This window comes from Rhinichthys klamathensis, unplaced genomic scaffold (assembly GCF_029890125.1).
Source record: "Rhinichthys klamathensis goyatoka isolate OS25496 unplaced genomic scaffold, OSU_Roscu_1.1 h1tg000011l_1, whole genome shotgun sequence".
Classification (NCBI taxonomy): domain Eukaryota; kingdom Metazoa; phylum Chordata; class Actinopteri; order Cypriniformes; family Leuciscidae; genus Rhinichthys; species Rhinichthys klamathensis.
The window spans coordinates 3050138-3073048 of NW_026606564.1; the positions used below are offsets into that span (position 1 = coordinate 3050138).

Below are 22911 nucleotides of genomic sequence, written 5' to 3' on the forward strand. Positions count from 1 at the left end.
TGAATGTTTGAGATGAGGCGGAGGGAAGTGATTCAGATCACAAAACATAAAACAAGCACAGGGATGGAAAAAAAAAAAGAAAGAAAAAGAAGAACATAGGTAAAGGCAGCAGGCAGCATGCATATGGTTAGTTATAGAATAAACTCTCCGAACTATCCATTTAAGCTATTTAAATAATAGCTATTGTTATAAATGAATATTTTAAAACTTTAATATTTTTTTTTTCCAAGGCAGTGGTTCTCAACTGGTGTGTTGCAGATCCTTTCAAAACACTGGCTATGGACAGCAGGGAAAAACACTGCATGTCAATTATTAAATGCAACTGATCATACAGTCCTCAATATTTATGAAAACAAACAATCTCATTAAAAGGGAGGCTGTCCAATCAAATCATTTTTTTTTCATGCAAATTCATAAATTTATTCAAAATTAGAATAGAAAACAGTTATTTTGAATTGTAACAATTTCACCATATTACTATTTTTCCCTTATTTTTGGATCTAATAAATACCGCCTTGATGAGTATAGCAGTCTTATTTCAAAAACATTATGATTTTTAATCGATACTGTTGGACCTATGCAGTTCATGGTAATAATCATAAATATCAATGTTTGATTTTAAAGACTTTTTTTGTATGATTATCAATTTTGGTCATGTAAAATGAAGTCCTGAAGCAAAACCAGTTTAAAACCACTGATCCAAGGCATGTTGGGAAAACATACATTCTTCATAACGACCATAATAATTAGAGATGCCAGGTTTGGTTTTAATACGGAGGAATGTGGTTTACCAGCTCCAATGACTTCCTCTATCTTCACACATGAGATGTCAATCTCTCGGGCAAACTCATGAACTGCCTCGTTCGGGTCCTCATATGTAAAAGGGTCAATGTAAACTTTTACGCCCGGTGATACTAAAGCGAAAAGAAGTAAAGAAGAATGTTAGTTATTTTATTATTATTATTATTATTTTACATGCTTTTTTATAGATATGTACACTGTAAACATTTTGTTTAAAACAAAACAAAAAAAACATTCCAATGTACCAATAACAAAAAAAGATTTAAATAAAATATAATCAAATTCGATGTCCTTTTACAGTTTTTTAATCATAAATAAAATGGAACTATTTTTTCCTACCAAAAAAAACAACAACATTTTGACACATGCTTCACTGTATATACATATAATGTCATGATGAAAACAGATATACATCTCACTCTAAATTAAATGGTAATTCATACTTTTTTACCTCCAAAAACATACACTTTTACAGTAAAATTAATTAAACCAATTAACAGTTTTTTACTGTAGTATATTTTAAATCTTCAACAATTAAAATTATGGCACACTGCAAAAAATTATGATTTAAAAAAAAACCTATTTTACTTGATACAATAGGTTTCCACCAGATCATGGCTCTGACTTAATAATTGAATTAAATGTAATATATATATTTTTAAATATGTTACATCATTGCACCATATTCACAAGCTTTCTCTTGCCACACCAGTAAATATGTATAGCAATACATATATCTTTTTTTGTAAACAGGGTGCAGTTTTACTCACCGTACTGCTGCAGTTTTTCCGTATACTCCAGCTCAGATCCAGTACGCTGCCGTCTGTAACCAGATTATACACACACTGAGAGTCTGGCTTAAGACTGGATTTACACGGTACAGGCAAACACACAACATTTTTTTTTAACTGGGACATCTTGCGAAAGAGAACATTTGAGTGCCTTAGGGTATTTCATATGCTTCAATCATCAATATGTCCCTCAAATTGCTAGTTTTAATCAATCTAAACTTTTGAGGCTGATTCACCCCCTTAAAAGCCGGATCCAGGCCTTTTCAGCCATTCCTCGTCATTTGTGCCTAATTGCGATACAGTACATGCCGGATTCAAAGGCCGGGTCACCACAACAAGCAGCACGAAAGATCAACCGTCAAGACTGTCTTGTCATCGCCTCTAACCAGAACTCCTCCATTACACGGTTCAGATGAGCCGAACTGTAGGTTGTACTCTAAAAACAGTAAGTCAATTAACACCAAATCATAGGTTGAATCCTTAAGCGCGTAACAAATAACCAGGCCCGGAACATACATGCTAATCTGTGCTCGGTTCATGCCTGTATCAAGTGTCTGAAGACAGTGAACAGTGTATTTAAATCTCAGGCTTCTCATTAAGATCTCTTTGTTTCACTAACTCTGCATAAGTAGTGCGTTTGAAAGGGAACGGGAGCAAAGGGGCCTATTGGAATTCGCCATCTGTGGGATTCCTTTTGTCTCTTGACCTGTGCTAACAATGACGCCTGCTGCTAATTAGCATCTCATCTCCAATTTAAATGTCAGGAGGAAAAGAGTGACGCTTCAGCGCGCACACACACAAAGAAAACATTGGGATACTAGCGGAGAGGGCATGAATGAGAGAGAAGAAAGAGCTTGACGCGGAGAGGAGGAGACGCTTTGGCACAACAAGGCGGTCACAGTCAAGAAGAATGTGTCAAATAGACACAGTGGCAGTCTGCCGTCTCTGGAGTGATTGGCAACGTCCCAGTCTTCGTTCGGATCTGGGCGAAGTGGCCTCAAATGAGCATCTTGTGAGAGTCTCATAAATATCCGAAGTCAGACGCACTTTGAAGTCTGTTTTGCAGTGCCCATCTCGTGCTATTGAGTTTGTTTGACACCAAGTACTGAGCCATTGACATGATAAACAATACAAATAGCCCTTTGCTAAGTCAACATGAAGTTTAAACGGACCCCGTTTACTTTCGTACTATCTTAAAGGGATACTCCACTTTTTTTGGAAATAGGCTCATTTTACAACTCCCCCAGAGTTAAACTGTTGAGTTTTACCGTTTTTGAATCCATTCAGCCAATCTCCGGTTCTGGCGGTACCACTTTTAGCATAGCTTAGCATACATCATTGAAGTGGACAAGACCATTAGCATTTCTAAAAAAAAAAAATGACCAAAGAGTTTCGATATTTTTCCTATTTAAAACTTGACTCTTCTGTAGTTACATTGTGCACTAAGACCGACGGAAAATGTAAAGTTGCGATTTTCTAGGCTGATATGGCTAGGAACTATATTCTCATTCCTGCGTAATAGTCAAGAAACTTTACTGCCGTACCATGAGAGCAGCAGGCGTAATGATGTGACGCAGCGCCTGAAAATAGTTCCGTTGTGTTGACGGAAGGTAGTCTATTTTCAGGCGCTGCGTCATATCATTACGCCTGCTGCTCTCATGGTACGGCAGTAAAGTTTCTTGATTATTACGCAGGAATGAGAATATAGTTCCTAGCCATATCAGCCTAGAAAATCGCAACTTTACATTTTCCGTCGGTCTTAGTGCACGATGTAACTACAGAAGAGTCAAGTTTTAAATAGGAAAAATATCGAAACTCTTTGGTCATTTTTTTTTAGAAATGCTAATGGTCTTGTCCACTTCAATGATGTATGCTAAGCTATGCTAAAAGTGGTACCGCCAGAACCGGAGCTCGGCTGAATGGATTCAAAAACGGTAAAACTCAAACAGTTTAACTCTGGGGGAGTTGTAAAATGAGCCTATTTCCAAAAAAAGTGGAGTATCCCTTTAACACGAGTTCCTGGTCTAAAGGCGTGGTCGTATTAGCACAAAAAAGGTCTATTGTCAATAGTGTAGCGATGTATTAAGCTATATAGCTCAGAAGTCATTACTTTATACCTCTGCCTTTAGTTTTCCTCATTAAATATACTAATTCAGTCAGAAATAAGAGCTAGGACAAAATAGCTTATTTTCTGATCCACATAAGAAAGAAAGCCACACAGGTTTGGAACAACATGAGGATGGGTAAATGATGACAGAACTATCCGTAAGTTATGTAGGGGTGTTCACTGTTCATTGATAAAACTTACCTAAGGCAAACAACAGCAATGACCACCATGGCAAGGATGACCACAAATCCAGCCGCGGCGGAGCCCACAATGAGCGGCAAAAGGTCCTGTACTGACCGCTCTGGGTCATCTGTCAGATGAATTTAAATGTATTTACAATACCAATAATGGAGAAATATAGGCAAAGCTTCATATGATATTTCTTCTAAAATCCACCAGAAACAAACAGACAAAGCTGTAAGAGTACTGAACCACTTCCAACAACTTCTGTCCTGATTTCTTCGAGGGGAGGGTAAATGTATGTGTTTTATTACTTTATTTATTATTTGATTATGATCTAATGGACAAAAGCTCACACAATTTACATATGAACGCGCCCGGAGACGACGACAAAAACATACGAAGAGCATCAGCTTTCGTTGCAACTCTGACAGCCGCAAGATCACGCTGAACACGGTGAGAGTGTGTTAGAAATCAGGAATGGTGAGAGAACATTGTGGTTGGTATGTTTTTCATCTTCAAAACCAAGCTTCAGTCTTACCTACAAAGTTTAAATCCCGTCTGGCTAGCGCGCTAGTTTACTCAGTAGGCGGAGAAGGCGGTCTTTAGTGGCTGTTCGAACTCATTCGATCACATTAGCGTTTACACAACGAAAGCAATCCGGTCGAATGCGTTTTCGACTACCTCTGGAAGTGGTCGAAAGTGGACAAGCCCTATTTACACCTGTATTTAGCATTGTCCACTTGTGACCCGATCGACCAAAATGCATCTTAAAACCAGATGTAAACAGGGCCTTGGAGAAACAATTTGGATATTACAGAGATCTCATTTATGATAATCATGGTTTGCACTTGGCCACTCAGTATGCAAAAGAAATAAAAAAACAGATGCAAAAGAAATAAAAGTGCGTGTCCTTACCATACAGACTCGTACTGAACTCCACCGGGCTGCTATAACGTCCGTACCCGGCTACCGTACGAGCCCGTACCTGCACCACGTACACCGTGCCAGCCTTTAAACCCTCCACTTTGGCTGAGGTGTGCTGGGCGGTGACCGTGTGCGAGAACGACTCTCCCTGAGGAAAAGAAAAACACACACACACTGAACGGCCAAAACCAGACTCTCGAGTCATTCAACGCTTAAAGTGAATGTTTAGTTAACAGTTTTCACTGCAATTAGCGGATCAAAAGCATTTGAAAAGGCATTCCACGGCTAAAACTGTGATCCAAACACGCGGCAGCAAGTAAATCCTATAGACGGAATTAAGCTCCACTCTTTTTAGCATTAGCCATTGGGTTTTGACCAGTGGCCATCTGCTGTTCCATTGTACTCCACGTTAAGTCGAGCCAGGGTTACTTTGAGCTCACGCCAGTTAAACCCATGCTGGGTGCCTGGTGTAATGTCATCTGGCTCAGGTTCAAGAGTTCTTCAGTACGGGGTGATTTAGATGCGCATAGCAGTTCCTCACCCTCTCCTGGTACTTGATCTCATAATCCAGGATCACGCCATTGGGCCGCTCTGGGGGCAGCCAGGAGAGGCTGAGAGTGCCAGCTGTGGCCCGCATTAAGTGGACGGTGGGGACCGCGGACGGAGCTGGAGGTTTTAAGAGATGGAGAGAGAAAAAGTTGCATAACTTTATTAGAATAACAGATTAGATTGTAAATATATGCTCTGAAAGGTATATTGTCTGTTCTGATTGCACGGACAGCAGGGAAATAAAATGCTAAAATTAACACTTTGCATATCGATCTCTACTGTATTTTGGCCTAATATTTTATAATAAATTGCACTATTTTATAATAGTGTATTTTGATTCTTGTGCATAATACGCAATAATTTAAAATTAAATATTTATTGAACATTATTTTGATCATATTGCTTGTGGGTCAGTGGTCAACACCTCTTCTATGATGAGCATGTTTTTTGATTTCTGAATTAAAATTATTTTTTTTATTAACTTTTTTGGGGGGGGGGTGTATCAAAAGGTGTGATACAACTGTCCAGATATTATAATGAAGAAAAAAAAAGCCCCATTAAATGAGAGATTTTAAAAAGAAAACCTTATGAAGTAGTTTGCCATTATCTTTTCATTAATAATTCTTTCATAAATAATTACAACATTTGGACACCAAATAACAGACATGCGGTGCGATTCCCCAAAGACATAATGATACTTATAGATTTATAATTCGTGATATTTCTAACAAATAAAAGACATTTTTGAAAACATACTGAATGTATAGGAAATGTATGTTTTACTTTTCATCCCATTTTAGGAGTCCTTAAATTAAATGTTTCTTGAAAATGTTTCTTGAAAACCATTATGCATAGTCTTTCAAAACCAGCATGAGTAGTACATTTCATAAAACTTGACACGTGTGTTTTAAATTTCTAAAAAAAAATCTCCTTTTCTTTATTGTAGATGCTGTCATTTGTCATTGAGACTTGTGCCACCATTTAATAAACACAATAAGCCACTTGAGGCTGTGCTTTACTGTGAGTTAACCTGTTTGGGAGGGTCTACTATAAGACGTCTCTTGTGGTTTACTGGTTTATTAGACAATTGAAAATGAATCTCTCACCTGCTTGATTGGTGGTGATATTGACAGTGGCATATTGCGGGGAGGCTGGACTCTTGGGGGACACCCCGTTGACAGCCTGGATCTCAAAGCTGTAATGGGTGTGTGCCTGTAGATTCCTCAGCGCCGCCTGCCTCTCGGCCAGACCCAGTCGGCGAGGAGACACCTCCACGTTATCGTCACACCGCGCACAGGACCCGCCATCGTGCAGGCACTTTTTACACACCACGTTATACACCACGTCCCCTCGCCCGCCTAAATCCCGTGGCTCGGACCACTCCAGTGACACCGAAGTCTCGTTCACACTGGAGATCACGTTTAAAGGAGACGAGGGAACCGCTAGGAAGACAATGGTAAAGTGTTATACTTGTGGAATATGCATAATTTATCTCTTTCCCCGCCATTGACGGAAATTTCCGGCTTTCCGTGTTTTCACTGTTATACTGCAGGGGGCGCTATTACGCATCTTCTGAAAGAGTACTGAGTATCCTGGTCAAAAGACATGTAAAGAAGAAGCAGAAACAAGCGATAGCATATGTGAGCAGATGCATATGTAAAATAACGCGATCTTCAACATTCGATCCATCATAGTCAATCCAGGACGAGGTATAGACTATGAAGCTTTGGGGGAGTTGATGGACTCGATATACTCCATCTACTGTATGTTTTGATCATCATTATGAATCTGATCCTGATACATTTTTCTCAGCTTTTTGCTCATAATGTTGCTTTTTTAATGAAGCTTACCCACATGCAAGTGTTAAATACAAGAATAAAACAGGTTTTTTGTTTAAAAGAAGAGGCTCTGTTCTTTCTTTTCATATTTTCATACAGCAAAATATTCTGGGGGCCATGACAATTTTGTGAAAATGATCACAAATGCTGGCGGTGGCTGCATGGCAACTTTTTACAAAAACGCTGTCGGGTAAAGAGTTAATATGATGTCCTGGAGCGAAACACTTTCTGCACATATCCTACAGTACATGTTTAGTCAGGAATAAAAAACACCTTAGTTTTGTAGATCATTACACAGTAATTCAACACTAATTAAAAAAACCAAGATGCTCAAAGTCAGGCAGTCACTGGTTAAATTATCTATTTATTTTTGCATATTTGTTCCAAAAATCACTGGGATTTTCAATGCACTCCATAGTTAGCTCGTCAGGGTTAAATCTATAACCAATGAATCTTGCTCAGTGAATCATGATGTAAACTAATTAAATCCAGAAGCTGGATTTTCATTGCACAACTGCCTAAGGAACTGGAAGCTTTGGTTGCAATTATTGAAAAGGAAAAACAAACAAAAAAATCCCTCTTATTTTGCATACCTCCAACACAATTCAGTCTTTTTGAAAATACATGAATTATAAACAACATTCAAGCTTCCTGAAAATGTTTCAAAAGACCTCCACTGCAAAAATGCTCTCCAGCCGGGGGTTTTTGCAACACATTGCATCAATGTGTGAACTCATGTGATATTTCCAATTAAATCCACGTGTCAAGACTCAACAGCGCTGAAGCTTACTAGTTATAATCGCACACTTTATGCGTTAAATGATGAGAACTGACGGGCTTACATTAGCAGTCATGACCTTTTTATCAACATGCTTTTCTGTGTCATTAGCCGCCACATCAAACGGGGCGAATGCACAGAGCAGACCTTTGCAATATACAATTAACACAATGTGGGAGCTATTTTAATTTAACAAGTGGCACTGATGGTCATCACTTACTAGTGCAGGCCGTGTCAGGCGGGTCGCTGTCAGCGCGGTAGTAGCCGTTTTGACAAGGGCACATGCTGGACGCCCTAGAGCTGGCCCGGCTGTTGGAAGGGCACGGCGTACAAGAACCCTCACCTTGTTTGGATTTAAAGGTCCCTGGGGTGCACGCTAAAGGAAGAAAAAAGGTGTCAAGTCATGCCATTTTCAAAAACGAACTGCAAAAATACTATGCAAAGTGAAATACAAGTGAAATTTCATTTAGTACAATGGAAAAACAAGGTTAACCTAAGACATTTGCTTCTAAATTGAAAAATAAATAAATAAAAATAACATCACTGGATCGGCCTAAACACATTAAGCTCATTGACGGACCATTCAAGATTCAAAACAGGCTCAATTCACCGCATTTGGGGCAAAAATTACCACAGCGAGTCCCTACTTTTCTTCTAAAAGAGAAAAAAAAAATCTTGGTTATAATGAGACGCAATGGAACAGAATGGAACCAATCAAAAGTCTAGCCAAAAAAACCTAAAACAATCTGTGTTAACGTGATTTTAAAACATTTTGAAACATCACTCACTAAAGAAAACATAGGAAAGCAATGTAAAGTTATATCCAGTTTACTTCATTGCCATGACGCCTAAAACCCCAAAATGCCCGTAAAAAAACAAGAACAACTTTACAAAGCAAATAATTCTTCTGTTTTTATATTATAAGCTCTACATTTCTCCTTTTAAATCCCGCAAAAATTGGCCCCATTCACTTCCATTTTAAGTGCCATACCGTAACTTCATTGTTACGACAACGAAAAAACTAAAACCCTAAACAACCATAAAAATGAACAGAACAACCTTACAGCTCAAATAGTACTCTAGTTTTAATAGAATCATTAATGTAAGTGTTTTCATATCATATCTGCTTTTGAATCCATCCATCTGCTCCATTCCAATCCATTCCATTGTAAGTGCCTCACCGTAACTTCATTCACATGACCATAACGGTAACGCCTAAAATCTAAACAACCATACAAATGAACTAAAACAACTTTACAAGGTGAAATAACACTCCCCCATTCACTTCCATTGTAAGTGCCGCCAGAGAAACTTTGATTTTTAGAAAATAATTTCTTGTAGTAATCAACATATGCCACAAATGTTGTCAGTTGAGCTTAACTTGGAATATTCCTTCAAGATTACCACTTTTTACAGTGCACACTTGATATTCAAAGTAAAATCTGGGTCACGAACCAGCTGCAGATCACTGGAATAAAATATTTTTCCATGGCAAAAACGGCACAGTTCAGAATACGATTCGAAACATTTATAATAATAACGAATCACCCAAGCTCAGATAAAGTTAGTTTGCTAACCGCGAATGGTACCAAACTGTGCTATAATGATGCGCTAAACTCAGTCCGTTTCTTTTGGAAGCCAATGGCTGATGTAACAGTCTGGCTGGAATCTGCAGCTTTCACAAAGCTCTGTTTTCCCTGTAAACAAGCCGCCACGCCCGTATCTCCACACAAAATGCTGCAGTTAATGAGGAACATGCTGAGAATCGTGTCCTGCTTGTGACACCGCCGGTGAATTATAGCACATACAGAAAAAAGAAAACCCGTCTTCAGTATTCCTTCCCATGACACATATCGCTTCACGGCTAGTGTAATAAGACAGTGGAAAATCCGAGCGAGTGGCCTCTGCTCTCAAACCTTAACACGCGTGGCGTTCCGCATTCAGACCGAGGGCGAGATTGAGACGGGAAGAGCTTTGAGAGAAAGAAAAAAAGTGAGAACATACCCAACCTGACAGATAAATGTTAACTGGGCTTGGCTGTTTTCCCTTCTGTGTGTGTGTGTGTGCGGATTAATGCTGGAAGGTGATAAAGGAAATTAGACGCACTCTCCATTGGCCACGGCGCATCTCACGGCTGTATAGCGCGGCCCTGGAGAGTCGTTTATCAGTCCTTTAAAGCAAGCTCTTAACCTTGAACAACCAGATGGAAACAAATGAGCCGCCAAATACTGGCAATCTCAAAAGGAAGTTCCCCCTCTGTCCACCAGCTCCTTCCCAGAGAACAGTCCAGGAGGCCCGTCCAATTCACATTTTATTACTCCGAGCCCACCTCATCATTCGCTCTCTCCTCCCCCGCTCTCTGTAGTCTATCTTTTAATTTTCCCCATTACTCTCCCAGACTCGCGTTTGAGAATTGGTCTCGCCTTCTGCAGCAGCATCCGTCTCTGGTACATCGCTCTGCTGTTAGGGCCCTATCAGATGTGTCAATGGAAGCTGTGGGCTGCGCTGTTGGCAGCTTTGTTCTCTGACACCACTGCAGTCCTCCACCCATTACTGAGACTCTCTCTCTCTTCTGTGCTGAGCCCAGATAAGGTCTGCGGAGAGACTGTGCATGAGTACGGCTCCAGACTCCAGATTCTGGACTGGCACGCTAGCTATACTAGCCTTGTTGAGCTACTAAATTCTGGCCTTTTCATATTCACCTAAAAACCCTATTAGCGGTTTTGGCCCTTTAACCCCAGAATGCAAAAATCATTCATCCAATTAGCATTAGTCTTATAACATCACTTGAGTCAAACACATATGACTTTCTTTCTTCTATTGAATACAAATAGAGAATGTACTGACTACTCTTATTCATTTAATAAAATTGAACAGGGGCGTGGACAGTGTTGCCAGATTGGAAATATCCAAGTATCGTACTAGAAGCTCAAAATGATCGTATTTGGAACATAATTATCGTACACTAGCCAAACGGCTATTTTAGCTTTTATAAAATATCCACTACTGTTAAAAGATTTGGGGTCGGTAAGATTTTTTAAATGTTTAAATGTACGATATTTTTTACCTCTGTGCGATGTACGATCAATAATGAAAAAAAATCCCATAATGTATGATAATTTCAGAATTTCGGGACACTTCAAATTATTGTAATCATATGGCTTCTATAATAGTGGAAGCAGTGGATCCTAAGTCTACCATCATGATTGTGAGGAGAACGTGAACGTGGTGTTACACGTCTTCCTTCACATCTCACGTTATGTCTTCTCGGCCAATCATCGTTGAGAATGACTCTCACAAGGACATGTTAACGTTCCTGCCGCGGCGCTTAGGTCAGTTGTTTCCAATCCGAGGTCGATATTTTAGCAATAAAGTAATTTGCAGGTCGCGTCAAAAAGTTGTTGGACTAGATAAATAGCTGCATTCTGTACGTTTAACTCGCGTACGATAATTTTTTTCCAAATACGATAATTTTGAGCTTCTGGTTCGATACTTGGACATTTCCAATCTGGCAACACTGAAGAAGTCTCTTACACTCATCAAGGTTGCATTCATACTGTGGCAGTAATATTGTGAAGTATTAAAGAACTAATTCTATTTTAATATAGTTTAAAATTAGTGCTGGGCAAGTTAACGCGTTATTATCGCGTTAACGCATTTATTAATTAATGCCGACAATTTTTTTATCGCGCGTTAACGCAGAGGTTTTTTTTATTTTTATTTTGAAAGTCCGTTGCTCACTGGCTCTGAATACACATAGGCCTACAGTCAAACCATGATCACAAGAGGGGTGGGATGTTGGTCAGCCAGCAAATAACCCACCCAAACAAGCAGTGGAGGGGCTTTGGCAGGTTCTCTCAGGTGAACAGAAAGGGAGACAGCGCTCCGCGAGTGAATGACAGGCGCTCTATGGATAGTAACCATGGCAACGGCTTCTGTGCGCTACGCAGCTGTAGCCTTTTTAACTTAAATTAAAATTATACATAACTTTACCTGATAGGCCTGCGTTTAGTTTAGCGGGGATGCTCTGCCATGTGAATTCCCTCCTGTTGATGTCCTGATAACAGTGCCGCTGCTAGCCATTTTGGTGCCCTAAGCATAATTCCTTTATGATGCCCCCCCGCCCCCCCTAAAAAAAAAACATTTTTATTTAGGATTTTCATTTAGGGGGGCTAAGCCCCCAATGAGGGTATGATTTATAAAAAAATTTAAAAGCTAAAAAGTAACACTTTAGATTAGGGTCTAATGCTTACTATTAACTAGTTTCATTACCATGCAATGGCATGGTTTTATAATTACTGGGATCCCGAATTTGAGGCAGGTTAGTTAGGGGTGTTCGGGGGAAATTTGGAATTTTTCTGAACTACAGATGTGCATTTTAAAGATGTTGTGAAGGCAAAAAAAAAAAAAAATATCGATAACAACAGCTTTAAAACCATGTCAGTGGGCAGCTGATTATTTTTCTCTCCTCATCAGCATCACACTCTTTTTCTCTTTGTTTTTATCTTGCCCTGTCTCTTCCCCTCCTAAAGTTGGCTTTTTTAATTTACTAAAGGTTACAATTTGTATTTTATTCTCAATATGTACACATTCATTATAAATCCTGTGCCTAACATGATGAAAACGGCTTTGTTCATGTTTCTTGTCTCCTCACAATGACAGTAGCCTAAACTATTACACTAGGCTACATGTTACATAGGCCTATTTTCAGTTCAAAATGGCGAAATTAGACAAAACTATATTAGTTTGCCTAATTATTTTTTGTCATTCGTTTAACATTTATGACCTAAAAAAAACTGTCAAATAAAGTTAAGTTTAGCTACTTACATCTTATCTCGCACTTGACCGTACACTGAAGCGTCGAGTTGCACTGTTAAAATTCGCGCTCAGCGTCTGTGAACATAAAGCCCGCCTACTTTGATTTGATTGGTCATCTCAAATATTCTGACATTGTCGAGCAGTGACAGACCAATGAGGCTCAGATGAACACACACATGAACACATCACACACACACACACCCTGTCCTGTGTTTCTGACGTGCTCTCTGTCTCTGCTCGGCGCCGCTGCGGAGTGAAGAGGAAGAACGCGCTGAATCTGATTATAACAAGAAGTTTGATGATTGGTTTTTCATTAGGCTATTTTTGGTGCCCCCTCAGCACTTGGTGCCCTACGCACAGCGCGTGATGCGCGTGGTGGGAGCGGCGGCGCTGCCTGATAACTATTTAGATTCTGGAAACTCACAAACAGCGAGCCGAGGATCAGTCTCTCTTCCAATGATTTGTGCTGCGCGTCGTGTACAAAAAAGTTAGACAATTCAACTTCGGCAACGCGCGGGCGCGTGCGTGAGGCGAGCATGACCGCAACAGTTTCACAGGAACGCACCCGCTTATCGCTGCACCTGTGCTCGACCACTTCACCTCACTCTAGGCTGATTTATACTTCTGCGTCGGATTTACGCTGGAGCCTCTACGCTATAGACTACGCGTTGGTTTTCATTTATGCGTCGTTGTCCGCGTTGACGCGCAATTACACATAAGGGAGAGTGTGAAACCCGGGGAGCGGTTCTAGCAATCACATCGCTTGCGGTACGTGTAGAATTGACGTTACATTTTTGGAGAGATGCACGTCAGGGTACGCGCGCTACACAGCTACGGCGTGAGTTCGACGCAGAAGTATACATTGGGCTTTACCTCTGTTTAATGTAATCTTACGTGGGAAACCATGGCATGCCATGACCAAACCTAAGCTGCTATCAGAGAAGTAACGTTGGTCGACTTATATCTGTAGTGATCATGACCCTTTGACTACATAGACTGTTTCTGCTGCTACCTGATACAAGATACCTGTTCAGAAAAAAACAAACAAGAAAACCGGACTCGTTTTAACAAGCTAGATAAAAGGTAATGCCCTGGCAGTGGCAAATAGCTTTGTTTAAATATTTGATTTGATTACATTAATGTTTAAGTTGAGATTTACAAGAAATATTTTATTGATACTGTGTAAAGGGAATACTGCTGGTATAAAAGCACCTTATTTGTTTAAAGTTTTTGCAAACCACATGTTATTGCACTTTTGTAGCAGTACATTTAAATCAAAAGTGCGCAATACACTACTAGAATTCATTATTCAATTTTGCGCGCAACAATGCGATTAATCGCAAGAAAATCATGCGATTAATCGCGATTAAATTTTTTAATCGTTGCCCAGCACTATTTAAAATATATTAATTCAATGTCAAAACTGAATATACAGCAAACATTACAGCAGTCTTCAGTGTCACATGATGCATATTGAGCCACATATGTAATGCTAACTTTTTTTTAAATATAAAAATAGCAAAGCACTAAGGGCCAGATTTACTAAACAGGGCAAATTAGCATGAAATCGCAATTTAAAAAAATCGCAGATGGGAGTGAAAAGTTCTGCCCATGATCTACTGACGACGAGCATATTAAAGAACACAGACGCAACCCGATCATTTCTATAATGACCAATGCAATCTACCAACAGCAGTGCAAATTGGCATCTGGTTTAAGACATGCTTTTTGGGCAGTAAATATTGGCGCATGAACCATTAAATTGACTAGCGCAAACCTTAGTAAATCACGTTGCATGATTCATTTAAATACTCTTCTCCCATAAATGTTGCGTCTGAAAGGGAAACTCCTACAAATGCATATGCAATAAGTTCAGCTGCAAAAATAATGCCTTTTCAGCACAAATTTTACACTGCGTGTCTTTAATAGATCCCGACAGTAGTTTTTTTAAGGCCAGAAAATGGGTTGTTAGTAAATCTAGCCCTAAATGTGAAATTAGTTCAAATCATCAAATAACTAGTTCACATCATCTTCAAATGTTAAGAAAAGACCACTTAATGTGAAAAATGTAGCAAAAAAAGAAAGAAATGCTATTCAGTGTGAGGTATGTTTTAATAATCTTGCAAAAAAAAAAAAAAAAAAAATTAGCATTGCCAGTCACTGCTTAAAAGAGGATAATAAAACCTCTCTGACCTGCAAGTAACCTTTGCGTTGCCACCATGCAGATTTTATAATCCGTATTGTAGCATCTGCCAGCATACACTCAAAAGCTTTAACCAGAATCCGCTTTACTCAGATTTTAAAAGCCAAACACTTACCCTGGCACTGAGTGTCTTTCTTGGCCGGCTCAAAGCCCGGCATGCAGGTGCACGCTCCCACGGGAACCATCCATTCTCCATCTCCGTTACAGTACAGCTTTAGCGGGACCGATTCCTCTGCGGCGTTTGGCACGCAGGCTCCGGCAGCGATGACCAGAGACGTGGCCTCGGCACCAGTGGCCGTCTCAGGGAAGACAGCGAAGTTGGCAATGGTGGTGGAGCACTTTTTAAAGAAGATCCTGGCCGAGATGAGGGACATGCAGGCGCCCAGGTCCTGGAAGGCCAGGTAGAAACCAGCTTTGGAAAGAGGGCCGAAGCTCCGTACTTTGGTGTTGACTATTCCCGATTCCAGCAATGAGAAGCTCTCGTCGGGGGCAATGGTGTCCACCTGGGATAAAAGACAATAGATTAGGTAAAGACATTCAATTGGATGTTTGTGTCCAATCACATCTGGAAGGGACCTATTTATTCTGTCATCATTTACTTAGTGTTTTTAACCCTCTGGTGCTCTTCGGTCATATTTGACCAAAAATTTGTTAGAATTGTTTACTTCGTTGGAATACGAAACTTGGTAAAGGTTTTGGCACTTGTCATGTGAACACACACACACACACAAAATAATCATGGACATGATTCGAAAAGGTTAAATGGTCCTGTAAAAAATATAGTCACACTTGTGCTCCTCTAAAATGACTGCATTGGTAATGAATGGGAGACGAATTTTATCTAGTGGAAACTTTTAGTACTGCAGCCAAACAAAATCTTACTGAAAGCTCATTTTTGGAGATATCAGGATTAAATTTGGAAGACAAGTAGTTTAGATTTATGGCTTTGATTGTCTTGCAGTTTTAGAGTAAACCGTGATTTTGAAAATATATATATTTCATATAAAACCAATTTTAATTGTATTTTTGTGAATTTTTCATAACAATAGATGTAAATTTCTGTTACTATTTTTTAAGTTAACTTTTTTAAACTTTCTTCACTTCAGCAATAATCTGCCAAGTGTCGTCTTTGAAAAGAGATCAGACTTAAGTCTATGCTCCAAAGCATTCAAGATTTACGACAGTTTAAGTTGGACATTTTATTTTCAAATATTCATTCATTAAATGGACACTGACATTATATTCTTTTATGTTTCACAAAAGATAGAAAATCAAAACAGGTTTGGAATGACATGAAGGGAGAGTAAACAATACAATGTGTGTTTTTTTTTTTTACCAAACTATCCCTTTAAATATGTGTTATATTCCCAAGTAAATAGTAAAAAATGCCACTATTCAGCAAAACATGGCAAAATGTATCGTTATGCAAAGAGTTAAATTAAAAGTCAGACCTTCACGTAGGGATTCTCCCTCCAAGGCGGGCTGCTTGCTGTGGCCATGTCTCCATCCGATTCATAGTAGAACAAATTAAAGGTCTCCTTACAGGAGCCGGGAATATTGGGAATACTGCCACAGTCCCGCACAGAGAACTTGAGCTCCACGTAGACCCGAAGGACTCCTCGACGGGGGATGAAGTCTGTGCGGAGCCAGTTGTTCTGATTGGGCTCCAGTACGTTACAGACCTGGTACGTCCTGATGGGGCTCAAGTGGTCATCATATCCACTCACTTCCTCCCACTGAGAAGGGCACAACACACTGTCACTGGTCTGCACACTTTTCAACGTTCTTGAAATGTAACTACATGTAAATGCAACAGGTTATAACTTGTGACCTTCCTTACTCTTTATAGTGAAATCCTTCTTGAATGTAACATAGGTTGTGTCTCATTGCAAAGGCTGCATCGCATTTGTTGGCTGCATACGTCATTGAGGCTGCTTCAATTCAGTTAACTGACCACTACATTCAAAAGTCATAAAGAAATTACAACAATTTACGCTTCACTAGGAATAATGATCAATTGTATAATGGTTACTGTTCTGAAATAATACGTCATTTATGGCGTATGCGGACGACATATGCGATCTCCGGAGGAGCAGCCTTCGAAATGAGACACGACCTGATCAAGCGCAATGTAATACAGATACTAGGGGTGTAATGATACCCTCAAGTTACGATTCGATATTATTGCGATACTCCACGACATGTGGTAAAATGTTAACAAAAAATGTACTGTTGATTAAAATGTTGAATTTGGTATTACATTGGGGGTGTAAATGTAGAGGCTTGGACTTGGTGTTGGTAACCCAATGCACAGGACAATGGTGACACCAGAATTATTCTATAGCTTAAAATACAGAATTATTTTAGACGAATATGCTTGCACTCTGTTACTGACAAGATATATATTTAAAATAATGTGGGCCACTTTTTACTGGTAACATCAGACATTTGGAGCTCTCAGGACCCACACATATTCCCCCATTGCATTATACATTATATCTTCAATATAACTCATTTTGATATTTCAAAAAATGTCAGGATGATACAACTGTCATATCATAATGAAATAAAGCGTAATGTTCTTTTTAGGTAATTTGGCATGATCTTGTATTATTATTTCTTAGTAAAAAATTTTTGCTTCACTGCTTTTTAAAGTCTAAAAATGCAACCAATATGGTACAACCAACATACAGAAAGATGCAGTAAAAACATAAAAAAGAAACATCATAGAGAGGACCTTCTTCACTGTGTGTCAAGATCAATTGATCTTATTAAAAATATACGATACTTTGACCTTCAAGATTCAGGTTGTAAAATGTCATGTGATGCAACTCCCCAAAAATCTACATATGAATGATTAATTCATGATATTTGTAAAACCAAAAACATTTACTTTTTATTTGTTGCCTTAAACATGTTTGAAAATGAAAATAATGATTAAGATGTGTACACTCACGTATTCAAAATGTTAGGAACTTTTTACTTGATGGAAAATGCCAATTTTAGAGTAATTCAATTGACACTTTTCACAGTCCGTCATTGATCACTATATTCAACATCTCCTATTTTGGGATCGGCTGTGAAATCGCTTCACATTTTGGTGTTCAATATGGACAAACAAATTCTCACTGGAAAAAAAAGTGTTGCATCATGTCTGATTGGGACACAGTGTCACGCAAAACATAAAAATCATAAAATCTAGATCAATTGATTGATACTTCTAAGTTGTGCCCCAAAACAGCACTAAATGGAAGTAGGAATAATGAACGACTCAAATGCTCAATTAAATTCATGTCGGTGGTTAGGGTAAATACAAATGCTTTCTCAAAAGTGACATTTGGGTTCCCTGAACTTCTCACAACACAATTAAGAGGCATCGCAGCGAGTGGTAGCATGTGTTTATCTCCAGGTGTGAAGGAACACATTACTTATGATGATGCATGCCTTTTGAGATGCCAGACATCGAGCACAAGCCTGCGGAAAGGGCTGAGCTGCTTAAGATTGTTGCCATGGCAACCCATCATTTCCATTGACTGACTTCGCATGCACATTCCAAAGACAAATCATGCAACGGGAGCGAGTAGATTTGGGTGGGGGTGGGGGGGGGGGGGGGGGGGGGGGGGGTGTCAAGCTTAAGGTCAGAATCGCTGTGGTTAATTTCTTCACCAGTCACATGTGTAAAATAAACTGCTGCTGTAAGTCTCCGGCATACACAAGTGCATTCTTGCAAACAGGGAGGTTGAGAGCGATTATTCTTGTTAATGGCCTCCTTTCATTTGTCTTGTTGAGACAAATGAAAGGAGGCCATTAACAACACATCATAGAGAGGACCTTTCTGACTGTGTGTCAAGATCAATTGGCCAAACATATCTGGTAATTTGACCTTCAATATTCAGGTTTTAAAATATCATGTGGTGCAACTCTCAAAAAATGTATAGGGCACAACTGGGCAAAAAGTGAACCGGGGTAAAAGGCACTTTTGAAACAAAGGTCTTCTTAATGATTTTCAGTTTTGTTTAAGGTAATTAAAGCTGCACCTGCAGTTTTTCCTCTTTGTCGCCATCTCTGTTCGAAATCTGCAATTGCAGTTATTCACGGAATTATCAACTTTACGTGAGTTGTACCTCGACACGGCACAGCGCGGATGAACACATTGTTTGAGGAGAGTGCAGCTGTCAGTCACGGCGCCGGTGTGGATACTGGCATTCAGAATCACAGATTATTCTTTTTGGAAGAATGACCAACATAAGAATTTTCACCGGAAAATGAAACAAGTAAGAAACATCCACTTTAGTTCTGGTTCTGACATTGCAGTAAATCGCGCTGATTAAATCTAACAATCGCTTATCATATCACGCAAAACCATGCAAATTATACTTTGTTCTCAAATTGATAATGTTAACAATGTCAGCATTGCGTGACTACATGTAATGTCCTTCCGATATGCATCCTTGTTTTCTCATGGGTCCGGTTGCAGTCTCTTTTTTTTCTGTAGCCACTCCGAAGTCCGACCGAAGTCTTTTGCATTTTACAGCGGGTGAATCTGTTGTCACTGGTGATCGCCGTTTAAACTTTCTGGATCCGCCATCACATTGATAAGTTTAATTATATCAAGTGCTGTGAGAAAAGGCTATAAATCTCCACCTCCAACATCCTCACACGCATTATAGCCTACTAGCCAAGACTCCTCCTTTATGTGTACAGATGTGTGTGTACAGATGTATGTGTACAGATGTGTGTGTGCAGATGTGACGTAATGACGCAAAGACATGCTCGAATCTCCCGCGGAAATCCACCAGTACCACTGGAATTAAAAACATTATTACAAGCTTACCGCTTTGAATTGAGCTACGGCAAGCAGATAGTTTTGAACGCTGGCTGGTTATGTATTTTCTCAAATACCTGTATGTATTTTGGATCATTTTTTACCCCAAAAAAGCTACGGACTGCAGCTTTAAATCAAAAGCTTTTCAATAACGGAAGAATATGTAAAAGTATGGTATTTGGGGTAAAAGGCGCCCCTGCTGTTGGATAATAATAACATAATTAATAGCAGTTTTCCGTTTGTTGATATTACATGGTTAGATTCAGATGATAAATATCATAAATCAAGTTAGGTGTCCACCTTAGAGATAATCGCAATTTATATGTATATAATGAAACCATCTATTTAAATATATATATATATGATATTAATCATATCATATACTAAAATCTTAAATTATTTTGGGATCTACTTCAATGATTTCAGAATCTTTACTTTTTTAAACAATTTTGTTTCTGTATTTTTAAAATGTATTTTTATATTAACATATTTTAATGACAGCATATCAAAATAAACAGAAAATAGTAAAAACTTTGATAGAGTGATTGTTGTGTATTAACAAGTATTAACTAAGACATTATTAAAAACAAATTTATTTTAGTTTGTCCCTCGCTGGTGAGGCTTTTACCCCAGATTTTTAAACAAAATAAACAACCTTCATGATTTATTTTCACAAAAAAATCTGTTGCTCCATCTCTGTTCAATACAAACATATATCATTTTTTCATACACTATGGGAGTAGTGAAAAGCTAATTTTTATGTTGTTCCCTATATGAATGAATAATTAATGATATTTGTAAAAACAAAAAAGTGAACTTTTCTTGCCTTAAACTGGAAAAAAAAAATGACAATAATGATTAAGATTTGTACACACGTGTATTCAAAATTTTAGGAATTAGGAAATCATTAGGAAGTCATTCAATTGAAACTTTTCTTGAAAATGGTAGAACATCTTCACAATCTTTATCATGGATTCATATATTTCAACATCTCACATTTTGGGATTGGCTGTGAAATCGTGGGACATTTTGCCGTTCAATATGGACCAACGAATTAATTTAGATACCACAGGTACGTCTGCAAGATGTCTGTTAAAGATCACTTCATCTGGAAAGCATCTGTTAACTTACATCTGATAGACATCTTTAAGATGTCAGTTTTACATACGTTCTAAATCATAAACATCTTAAAAACATTTTCTAAACGTCTATTTGACATCTGACAGGAAACATCATATAGACGTATAGATAGCACAAGTCTATTTGATGTGATGTTTACATCTGGAAGACGTATTTTTAAGAGTGTTTGCTCATCTGCAATACGTCTATAGGACGTTTCCTGTCAGATGTCAAATAGACGTTTAGAAGATGTCTTTAAGATGTAATGATTTAGAATGAATGTTAAACTGACATCTTCTAAACGTCTATTTGACATCTGACAGGAAACATCCTATTGACATATTGCAGATGAGCAAACACTCTTAAAAATATGTCTTCCAGATGTAAACATCACATCAAATAGACTTGTGCTGAGCATAAAAAATACGTCTTCCCGAGGTAAACGCACATCAAATAGACGTCTCCGTGATGTACGTGTGCTATCCGAATTCTCACTGTAAAAGTTTGGCTTTATATCAGTGGTTAGGGTAATTAGAAGTGCCATTTTCCAGTCAATGCATGTGCTGATTAATATCCACCCTTATGGACAATTGCAGACAGGAAAACGCTACAACACTCACCCCGCTTTCTGGATAGGTGGTCCACGCCAGCTCTGTAGTTGCCCACCTGCTGTCCATAAGAGTCTCTGCAAAACAGGCAATCAATGAGGCTCCGACGACAACAACAGCCTCCATTCCAAACACAAACAGACCATCACGGTGCTAAAAACTGTAATTTAACCGGCTACAAATCAAAGCACTTCACTCATTTGAATTCCCTGCATATGTGGAAGGGCCTAATCACTGTTTTCACTCCGCACACTAATAATGCGATCCGCATTTATCTACCCACTCCAGCTCTGGCCTGTGGCTGATCTGAGAACAGATCCTGTTGCGTACCGCAGGGATGCTCGCTGTTTCTCTAAATACACTCCGATCAGTGGAGCAAAACTGCATGAGCCAGCTTCCGCAAATTAACCACACATTCGAATGTTTTATTCACTTTGTAAGTCGGCGTCCGATGAAGCCGAGCGCTCGCTTCAAATTAATGTGACACGCACACATCTGCAAGCAAATCCATGGAATATTTAGAGCAGAACATCAACTTAGCTGATTAAGGCCCCGGTAAATACGTGTATGCGACGCGCACTGGCAAACACACACATGGTGTTTGTGGAGTGTGGCTACACCTCGCTTTAATGGTGCTGTAAATCACAGAGAGAGTTAATTGTGTGATGAAATAGCTGTAAGGGCATCTCGCTGTGTGAAATATTCATACATTTTGGGGGGCGATCTTTTGATGCTTTGATCAATTCCTTATGATCGCATTCAGTCTTTCCTTAAGGCTCTTTGCATCTGTGCATTCAAGTGCATCGTGGGAAACAAAGTCATGATTTTCATCAGTTTTACACAAAGGAGCTTATTGCTGTCTGTTTCACACAAATGAGTGTACAGGATGTTCTTTGAAACTTTGTATTGTACAGTCAGCAGATTTACAAAACACCTCATTATCCTTTGAAATCGTTTGTAACTCCACTAGACTTTTAGAATGTAAAAACTATAAAGAAAAGCAAACAACCTTTAAAGACAGTGTTTGCAGGAGGAAAAAATAATGGCGCTTATTTGTTTTATCACAAGAAGTATATTAACATGCAATTTAAAATGTTGTTTTCATTCAGGAAGTACTCATGTAAATGCTTTAAGGCCCGTTCACACCAAGGACGGTAACCATAACAATTTAATAATTATTTAATGCTATGATAATAGGTGAAGTACACATCACAATATAATGGTAACGACAGAGGAATGCTATTGATAGAAATGACCAGCCAATTAGCCAATCAGAATTCTTACACCTTAATGAGCGACAGATGACATAACAGAAATGTAAACAGATGACAAGATATGGTATGGAATATTATCAATATAGTTACTGT

The 22911-nt window shown here is 38.9% G+C and overlaps 1 protein-coding gene across 1 annotated transcript in view; it reads right to left on the reverse strand.

Annotated features, from left to right (window-relative positions):
• The window catches only part of ephb3a (eph receptor B3a), a 39123-nt gene that overhangs the window by 13398 nt on the left and 2814 nt on the right, over window positions 1-22911 (reverse strand). The window contains exons 2-11 of the mRNA XM_056264113.1: window positions 21557-21621; window positions 16444-16728; window positions 15108-15495; window positions 8192-8347; window positions 6462-6797; window positions 5348-5472; window positions 4798-4954; window positions 3901-4009; window positions 1572-1624; window positions 792-914 (exon numbers count right to left, since the gene is read on the reverse strand). Of these exons, the coding sequence (XP_056120088.1) occupies window positions 792-914; window positions 1572-1624; window positions 3901-4009; window positions 4798-4954; window positions 5348-5472; window positions 6462-6797; window positions 8192-8347; window positions 15108-15495; window positions 16444-16728; window positions 21557-21621 (1797 nt within the window). The remainder of the gene's footprint in view (window positions 1-791; window positions 915-1571; window positions 1625-3900; window positions 4010-4797; window positions 4955-5347; window positions 5473-6461; window positions 6798-8191; window positions 8348-15107; window positions 15496-16443; window positions 16729-21556; window positions 21622-22911) is intronic.